Source organism: Nestor notabilis, unplaced genomic scaffold (genome assembly GCF_000696875.1).
Source record: "Nestor notabilis isolate BGI_N333 unplaced genomic scaffold, ASM69687v1 scaffold277, whole genome shotgun sequence".
Classification (NCBI taxonomy): domain Eukaryota; kingdom Metazoa; phylum Chordata; class Aves; order Psittaciformes; family Psittacidae; genus Nestor; species Nestor notabilis.
Window position 1 is genome coordinate 12,464 of NW_009937545.1, and position 9,930 is coordinate 22,393.

Genomic DNA, 9,930 nt, shown 5'->3' on the forward strand with positions numbered 1-9,930 from the left:
ACTCAAGGGAACAGAGTTAAAACATAAAGGTGTAAATGGCTTGAGACTTACTAGTGGAACAAAGTACTTGTTCTTATATTCCGTGTTACCTTAGTACAAGCAACTAAAGTAGCTTTTCCTGTTTGTTCCTTTTCACTTCATGCGCTGGAGATCATATTTACTGCATTTATGAAAAGTGTAAGTCATGCCTCTTTTTAGTTCTGCTTTTCTAATGATTCCCTTCCCTTGAAGAAGGGATGAGCTGAAGATTAGGATAGTAGCATATTTCATTAACCTAATTGAGGTATTGAGGTCCTAAGACTAGTTCTTTCTACTGGATGGTGCACTACATCTCAATTTGAGTTACGTGTTTGTAAGGCTCACTGTGTTTCAAAGCATATTAAATAAACTTCCTCCTAAAGGTGTTGGGTTTTAAATTTATAGTCAGTATGATTTTGTTGACAGCGATGCTGAAGACTCAAAGGAGCTTGTTCAAAGGCGTTTATAGTTGTAGGATTAGTAAACAGACTGTAGATGAGAGAGTACTTGTCAGTACATTTTTGTGGCCACTTTTTCAGCATTGATCCTCTTTCAACATAGAGCTAATATAGATAATGCTGATTATGCCAACTACTATAAACATACAGTAGCAAACACAAAATTTGGAGACAACTGTATTAAAGAGGAGGCTTCTGTGTAGTCTGGTAGTGACAGGCTGTTTTGAAGACTAGCATTAAAAAGCTTTAATATAAGTAAACTATTGGTTGGAAACACTGAAAAAAGATATGAAGAAAAGGAAATCCAAGTTCTGTGTTATTTTCCATTTGAAGTCTCTTAGGTGCATTTGGCAAGACTTGTTTCTTAGAGACGTGCTCTCAGCTTTTCCTGTCGAAGCAAAGGCAGGTAACTGTTTAGAATTACAAAGGAAGACTTCAGTATTCTCCCACCTACAATTTAAAATGCTTAATGTACAGTGCCAAGATGCTGATTACTACCTCCAGCACTGATAAGACCAGGCTGTATTCCTTAACCTCGCAATTGTGAATACTGATTCACATTATTCGTTTGGTTACCCTTTCGATGTTTTGATTAGTCTAATAATACCCACTGAAAGAGTAACTCCAGTGTCCTTAAACTCTGCAGGAACACAAAACAGTACTTGAAATTCCCCAGCTTGCTGTTTGAAGAGTAATTCGTTCTAAAGGGTTTGGAAGTACCCTGAAAGAGAAAACTAATGTTTAACTAATAAGTACAGCTACCAGCTGTCAATAGGTGAGAAAGTCAATATAAGTGTGGTCTTAGCAAGACAAGTATCAAGCAACCTTGTTTGTATTTTAACTTAGGAATGTGCCTTTTAATGAAAGCTTTGTAGTAACTGCAAAAATGACATGGTTGTTTCAAGGAATGGAGCTAAAAGAAAAATGAGATTCCAAAAATCTTGGGAAGAAAGTGCAATGTCTTAACCGGGAGTTCCAGTGCTTGTAAGCTTTAGCAACATGATGAGAGGAATCAGCATGTATTTGCTTGGAGAGAGACTTGCTTTTTGTTGTCTATGGAAGAGCTAACTGAACCTTTCTCTAAGTACGATGAAGCTGATTTAAAGGATAAATGCTGATTTCTCCGACAATTTGTGCCAAACTGTTATGTTCCATGCACTCTAAAACATCTGGAGGTGCTGGTCAATGAGGGAGATTCTTTTGTGTTCACAGTACTCCTTCTGCCGGCCTTGTATTAAGCATTGTTGGAGGAAGGGGACCTAGCCAGGCTGTAGGACTCGAAGCAATGGGGACCAATAATAAACTGTAGAGAACAGAAAATGAAAGCTGGAGGATGTGGATAGAAGGAGATATACTGGGTAAGAACAGTATTTGTGGATGAATTCATCAACAGGTCTTCTCAAGACTGTGGAATTGATTTTAGAGCCCTAATGGACAATAGCTATGTTTTGAGTCTCTCATGATAGTGTGCAGCTTCTATGTCATGATACCAGTAAGTATAGTGATACTGTGGAGAGTCTGTTGGACAAGAGACCACAGAGAGTGATAGGAAATCCAATAGGGGTGTGTTCAATCATCTGCTTGAGGGACTGATACCTATTTCTGTATTTATTCCAACCAAGAGATTACTTTGTGCTCCAGCTGGCATCCGTATTTGGAAGAGTTTTGTTCTGGGATTTCATGTGGAGAGGTGTCCAGGAGGGGCACGTGGAGGACACGGAGAGAAGAATGCAACTTGTTCTCCAGCTGTCCCTTAATTCTGTAGCAAATAGCCTATCTAAGTGCTATTGCTGTAGCTTGTGAATGTAAAGGCAAAAGTGCAGACAGGCAAAGTGGCATAAGCAAGGACTTGAGACTGGAAATGCCAGTGCTGTGACAGTATTGACATGTAATAGCTTTTGTATTGCTTAGGCTGGAAGGCAGTGAAAGTGATGCTATATTTTTTGAGAGCTGGTTCAGAGGAGGTTAGGGGAGCTACAGTTTAATGAGATTGATATTTAGATAAAGAACAGAATAAATACAGCATGTCATGGAAGAGTCCCCACAACCTTTACAGAAGAATTCATTTTACATTGTTTTTTCATAAATTCCTGCCTCGACTACTGGAGTGTCTTTGAGGGAGTCAGTAAAGTAATGAAAAGGTAGGTTGAGGGGGTTTTTTGTTGTTGTTGTTGCCTTGAAGGTTTATGTGAAGTTGTATTATGAAGTGCTTTGATGTGAACTAGAGATGTAAACTGAGATGAGGCAGGAGAGAGATCAGTATATCTATTACAAAGTCCAACATTTGGGACCCAGTGTTTGGCAGCCACCTCCAGTGTTATCTTGAACCAGCATCTTCTGATTATTTGTTCTGTGGTATAGCTTGTCTTATAACTTTTTTTCCTTCTGTTTCAAATTGTTGAACTTTTCCACCAGGGGATGGGATTGCCAAGGAAGATAGTCCATTTATTAACAATGCAGAGGCAGACAGAGGAAACGTGTATGAAGGAAAGAATATGGCTCTCTTTGAGGTAAGTTAAATATCCCCAAAATGAATGTCACTTTTGAGGCTCCGATTGTCAGATGTAAACAAGCAAATCCCTGTTTTCTTTCTCTTTTGAAATGTAATAGGGGAAAGATCAACTTTAATAACTCTTCAGTAGTTTGGTACCTGCTAATAGTCCATTTCAGTGGATTTGAATGATGTAATCATAGAATCATAGAATAGTTTGGGTTGGAAATGACCTTAAGATCATCTAGTTCCGACCCCCCTGCCATGGGCAGGGACACCACACGCTAAACTATGTCGCCCAAGGCTCTGTCCAGCCTGGCCTTGAACACTGCCAGGGTTGGAGCATTCACAACTTCCTTGGGCGACCTATTCCAGTGCCTCACCACCCTCACTGTGAAAAACTTCTTCCTTATATCTAACCTAAACTTCCCCTGTTTAAGTTTAAACCCATTACCCCTTGTCCTACCAAGGAAATGGTAGTAATGAAAAAAAAGTGTTAAGATTTTTTTTCATTCTGTATCTGTATAGGCAAGAACAGTAAATTTTGAGATGTATTGGTATGAAAATATGCAATCAGCCTTCTTGCATTTAAAGTTCTTGGGCTAGGATCTGGAACTTGTTGCTGGAAAAAGCTGCGGAAACTTAAATCTAGTGGCTTTAACAGTATCCAGTTTTAAAAGAATTACTGAATATATTATGTTGAACAGGGAAAATACAGACTTCTCTTAAAGCAACAAAACTATAAAAGAAATTATGATAGGCCATGACTTAGTTATATTGTACAATTACATTGTAGAGCATACCTTAGCTATTTCTACCTTCTAATGTAAACATTTACTTTATAATGCAAGTTTAATACCAGTTCAATTCACTAAATTGCAATCATTTACAGGGGAAAAAAAAGTATATCGATATGGTACATTTTAGTGCCACTTTTACAACAAAATAGTACATGTAGAAAAGTTTAGCCTAAGCTGTTCTGCTGTAGCAGCATCAACTGATCTTGATTTGTGTGTGCTGTTAACAGTAAACAAGGTCCTTCTAATATCGTTCTCATAGCCATCTTGCTGTTGCATTCTACCCACTATTTTTTGTCATCCTCTTACATGCCTTTCAGATATCTTTGCACAGAGGACATGATCTTTCAGTTCCATCCTGCATCACGCAAATAATGTATTTTTACTATTTTTTGCTAAGTTTTAGAGAAGAGTGTGCTAAGGATCAAAGTAATGTTGGTCATTAATTGTATCTTTGTTTTATATACAATTTCATACTAACTTTTTTTTGATGGAAACCATGGTAGTGGAGTTTTGTCAGTGAATTTCTCTCCTTCAAGCTCTATTCCATAAATCAATGTCCACATCTTCCTGTTGAAATTGGCCACAGCTGCTTTTTGTCCCTAATTTCCTTTTTATATATGCTTGGATGAGTTATTTGAATACTGACTGACATATAAATCCTCAGCTGATGCTATACCGATGACTATCCTTTACATATCTGAGATTTTAGACCATACTGTTACAGTATTGCCTTGAAAGCCTTCTAGTGAATTAATCACCATTGCTGTTGTAGTGCTGAATCGTTCTTGTAGCATATATGTGTCATAGTATGTTTCCTACAGTCTTATGTTTTCAGCTGACTGGTGTTTGAATTTTTGTATAACTTGCTACAAAGAAGTTTGGCTATTATAACCATGACTATCAACACCTCATGCCTCAGGCAGAGATGCTTTAGTTCTTGTCATTCTGTTTGCAATCCTGATCTCTTGTCTTCCTTCCAATATTTGATTTTGTGTACTTGACTGAAGTCTGTGGTTCTGCTTTTCTTGGAATCCTTTCATTGTAAGCTTGTAATATTTGTTTTAACATGTGTGGGGTTTTTTTGTAGCAGATATTTGGCTAAAGAAAGATGGTATGACTTCTGTTAACAAATATTTTACATGTGCAGTGACCAGTGCTATGCATCTATGCTTATATTTTTCAACAGGTGAATATTTTGGAAGTAGTATGCATGGTTTAAGATAAAATTCAACAAAAGCCTGCAACAGTAGCCTTGGGAATGGTCATTTAGAATCTCGGTGCTTGAGAGAATCATTTGAGGCCACTCTAGATACCAGCAAGATGCTGGAAAAACACCCTTATGACTCTACCCTGCCAATATAATCCCATAAAAAATGGACTGTGATAGGAATAGACTTTATAATTAACTGTGGTCCTTCTCTAGATTTCCCTTTATATTCCAGCTGTACAAGCTGCATATTATAGTGTAAAAAAGTGAAGTAAGCATTGCATGGTAGCCACATAGTGTTACAACTTATAGGGAGATTTAGAAGTCTTGCTGGTTGGGAACTGACTGGCGTTTTGTCATGCTAATTTTTGGGTTTGGGTGAATCATGGCTGACCTGTTGAGTATGTGTTTGATGTAGTATCAAAAATCATGACTTTTTAAAAACCTTTTTAATACATGCAGTATTCTTAAAATCCCAACAGGAAGAAATGGATAGTAATCCCATGGTGTCATCTCTTCTTAATAAACTAGCAAACTACACTAATCTAACTCAAGGTGTGGTGGAACATGAAGCAGATGAAGACAGCAAGCGAAAGGAAGTCAAGGTATTTAAACTTCTAATATGTTATGCAGACCAAGCTTGCCACAGAGAGAAGCATTTTTTAGCCCAAAAAGAAAACACGTGTGTGCCTGAAAACAGGAGCAAGATTTGTGGTACTGTATTTAAAACTGCTCTTAGCTTCTCCTGTTTGTTTGTGTGCAGGATTTCTTTTTGTTTGTCTCGCTGTGCTTGTTCTGCAGTTGTTTCTTCTCATCTGAAGATACAGATTGAGATATGAGAGAACCACCTCTGATCTACTTGCACTTTCCATAGTGTGATCCTTGTCCTCTGCCCAGCTGTTGTGCAGAGGATTTCATTAATGCAGCAGTGTTGGTCCTTCTGGAACTGCCTGGCCAAGTGAACACTCAGACTCCTTTGAGCCCCACCTGCTGTCCTGAAAACACAAGTTATATGCTTGTGTCTCTTTTTGGTTTCGATTAAGAAGAGCTTCTGTATCTGGAAACCTACTATGTATAACTGTTGCTTCTAAGTTGAGTACTTCAAGACCCAACTTCTTCGTAAGTGTAGAAGGCTGGAACTTTAATGATGAAGTCTGAATGCTTTTGGATGTATCTTTGCCCATGATGACCACCAGCAAAAAAAAAGTACAAATATACTATGTTATGGCAGGTCTTTCTTTAAAACTTAAACCCACTGATTGTTGAATATCATTTTGTGGCTCAGTTGCAGGGCAGTCAGGACAACTGGCGATTCACTTTTTGCAGACTGTATTTGGTCTGCAGTAAACTTCTCTTCAATGGTAGTCCATAACTGGTGTTTCAGAAGAAAGCTTTGAAATCGACACATGAAGCAGCATCCTACCCCATCAGGATTTCATTCTAATTCCTATGGAACAGAGGGTTTGCTATCACAAGTAGTTTTCTGTCTTTTCAGAAATCTTTCTGCATAAATAGCCTATGTATATTTGCATAGTTGGAGACTCTTGAGGCTACAATTCAGTTTCACTTGGCATTTGTTCATGGAGCACGATAAGGGTTTGCAGAAGAAAGTGCTTGTGGACTTAAATTGTTTAGTGCAAAAGAATTCATGTTCTGACTTCATTTCCAGGTTCCACGTATGGGCACTTTTATTGGTGTGTACCTGCCCTGCTTGCAAAACATCTTGGGAGTCATCCTTTTCCTACGTTTAACCTGGATTGTGGGAACAGCTGGAGTTCTTGAGTCTTTCATCATTGTGTTCATGTGTTGCGCTTGTGTAAGTTAACCTTTTCTTTTACTACTGGCAAAATCCTCTGTTGCAAATCTTCTGTTACAAGATTCCATCTCTGCTTTCTAATATATATTAGTAGCAGAGAAGGATTTCTTCATAATGGTTAAGTATCAGTGCAATTGAGAGACATGGGAGAGATAGATAGATGTGTATACACGCACTGAGTGTCACTTGTCGTTCTAGCCTATATGGAATTTCTTTTGAGTTGGTCACAGTAATCTTTTATTTGAAGTATTATATGGATTTTATTAAATCAGCTTTAGCAGGTATTTCATGATTTACATTGAGAACTAAACTGTTCTGCTTTTGACAACTCCAGAACAAACTTTAATAGAAACTACAAATCAATCCACAGTATTATGTCCATAAATTAATATTTTAAAAATAGACCACTATTAGATGATTTGTCATAACAATGACACTTGATCAGTTTGTCACTACTACTTAATTGGGATAATGAAACATGTTATTTCAAGTATATTCAGTGGTCTGTATTCTTCCAGTTCTTTTGTAAAGGTTGTCTCAAACATCTAAGTTAACTGAATCTTCTACTGAAAAATCTAGTACTTCATTTACAGGGATAACCCTAACCAATGACATGATCATTTTTGGTTGCTGTAACATCTTAATATATATAAAAATCCTAGTTTCATTTGATCACTTTGTCTTGCTCCATCTTTCAAAAAACTCTCAATATTTTAAATATCCTCTATTTCATCTTTCCACAGACTATGCTAACCGCAATTTCAATGAGTGCAATAGCAACAAATGGTGTAGTTCCAGGTAATGAAGAATTTTATCTTAAATGATGAATGGTCAAATGATGGAAGTTTTCAAGCTGGGATAAGAAATTACTATAGTCTGAAGTATCGGAAGCATGTTTTCTTTTAACTGATAATTTATAAATGCAATCTTTTAGATGGACCTTCTGAGAATTATGAACTGTAGCACATTTTTGTCATCAAGTATTTGATTCTGTTTGAATGAAGGATAAGATGTTATAACTTGAACTAATGGAGACTTGTCTTCATGCAAAGTAGATGCCTTTACAAATTTGGCTGCTTGCTTTGTTTGCTTGGAGTTTGTTTTGTTTGGTGTGTCTGTCCCCCCCAAAATTTCCCTAGACTCCATTTCTAAAGACTGGACTTGATTATGTTGTTTCCTGCAAGAATAACAGCCAGTCTGCTGCCAGAAATCTCTTGCTATAGAAGCAATAACGTAAGGTTATGCTCATCTCTTTAAATTTCCACGATAAACATACTTGTTCCTCTTAAATTATGAAGCCACATGTTCAGATGCAAGATCAGCCTTTAAAGCTCTTAGCCTTTTCAGTTTCTCAATACACTAATCGATAATACTGGGGTTTAGACATTGTTAGGAATTCTGAACAGTTTACTAAAGAAGTTAAAGTACTTCCTCACTAGCAGAGCTTCTCCAGGTTAGTAAGGGGTTCCAGAAATGATACGTAAGTAGTTAGGCAAAAGTAAACTCTACAACTTGTGCAGGGTGTGGAATAATTGCATTTCATGGGTAGAGTACCATGTATGAAATAGAAATACAATAGAAAATTTTGTTTCAAATAATTAATCATGAAATCTAGTTATTTAATTGGCTGGGTACTGATTAGAATGTTCTGTTCTTCCCCACCCAAATTTTTAAAGTTCAATGTAAAGCCCAGATAGGAACCTAGAATTCAGAGACCTTCTGAGCAGCAGGATCTTGCTATTATATACAACAGCATTATATTTAGTAAAAGGATTGGCGATGCATCATAAATTTTTATGTTGTTTCTCATTTGTTCATATTGAAAAGAGTTTCAGACTCTGCCCTTTGATTAGAAGTGTATTTCTTATTTGCAGACTGATTTTATACAAGGTTGGTGTATGCGCATTTGAAATAAAGCACTTCCTTTCTCTGTCTCCTCTTTCTTCCTCAGTTGTTCCGAGTAGGACAAACATAATGAGTTTAAGAGAAGATGGAGAGGGAACCAGAGAGGAGCATGTCTTGGGGCTGGGGGGAAGTCTAGATAAAGAGATAGAGGTGGAAACTTAGAGCCATATGGAAAGGGAAATGGGGGTTAAGTTTATGATTTTAAAAAAAGTGATTCATGTATATGGGAAATGACTAAGAGTTGAAAAATTCAGGGCAAAGTGAACAGTTTATAAGTAGACAAGAAAAAGCCATATCTACCTAACAGTTTAAATGGTACTGCAAAAGATGCCTGTAGTGAAAGCAGTGATAGTTTTATATACACAAAAGAAATAGAATGCATATTAGTGAGACAAATTCTGCTTTGTCCCTATCATAAAAAATTGTTCTGGAAGTTTAATTTTTGATTGTGAACAGCTTGAAGTTAGAAACTAAAAAACACAATTCACATCTATTTATACATCTATTTATACCTGTATATCCTTTTCTTAAAGAATTGTTTAGATTTTTTGGCTTGTGGAGTTTTTTCCTTTTGGTGTTTACTTTCTGTTCCCCAGGAAATGCACGTGGAGATACTCGCTTTGAAGTGTACGTTGTAACTGCTGAGTTGTCATAGGCACCAAGTACCATTTTAGTATGAATGTTTTGGTGGCAATGCATGCAGTAGTTGTCTTGATTACATAGATTGAAAGATTCAGATTTTTTGTTGTCTACTGCTGTCTTTAACCTGAAGGGCTGGAGTCACTCTTTTATTTTGTTATTGTTAAATACACAGCTGGAGGCTCTTACTACATGATTTCAAGATCTTTAGGGCCAGAGTTTGGTGGAGCAGTGGGACTTTGTTTCTACTTGGGTACAACTTTTGCAGGAGCGATGTACATTCTTGGTACCATTGAAATTTTACTGGTAAGTACTAGTTTCTCTTAAGATTAAATGGATTTGGGCTGTTTTGGGAGATGGCTGAGGAATGCACTTGGCCTAAAATGCATTCTAGTTTGGTGATTTTTGATGTTTTGATGCTGTATTTCCAGTATGTCGATATTTATTCTTATTCTACTTTTAGAATACTTGTTGAGACTGCTGGTATTTTTAATTAGCAAATGCTTCAAATGAATCTAAGGGTAGATCTGAGTGTTTGAGCTAGTTTATGGGTTTGTTTTTTTTTCTTTAAAATTGTCACTAGTCATCTCTTTCCC

The 9,930-nt window shown here is 36.9% G+C and overlaps 1 protein-coding gene across 1 annotated transcript in view; it reads left to right on the forward strand.

Moving 5' to 3' along the window:
* Positions 1-2,891: 2,891 nt before the first annotated feature.
* Positions 2,892-9,930, forward strand: part of LOC104409074 (solute carrier family 12 member 7-like) — a gene marked incomplete at its 5' end in the record, with an annotated part of 39,556 nt that continues 32,517 nt past the window's right edge. Inside the window, 5 exons of the mRNA XM_010018857.1 lie at positions 2,892-2,986; positions 5,457-5,579; positions 6,644-6,790; positions 7,534-7,588; positions 9,510-9,640. Coding sequence (XP_010017159.1) covers positions 2,892-2,986; positions 5,457-5,579; positions 6,644-6,790; positions 7,534-7,588; positions 9,510-9,640 — 551 coding nt within the window. The remainder of the gene's footprint in view (positions 2,987-5,456; positions 5,580-6,643; positions 6,791-7,533; positions 7,589-9,509; positions 9,641-9,930) is intronic.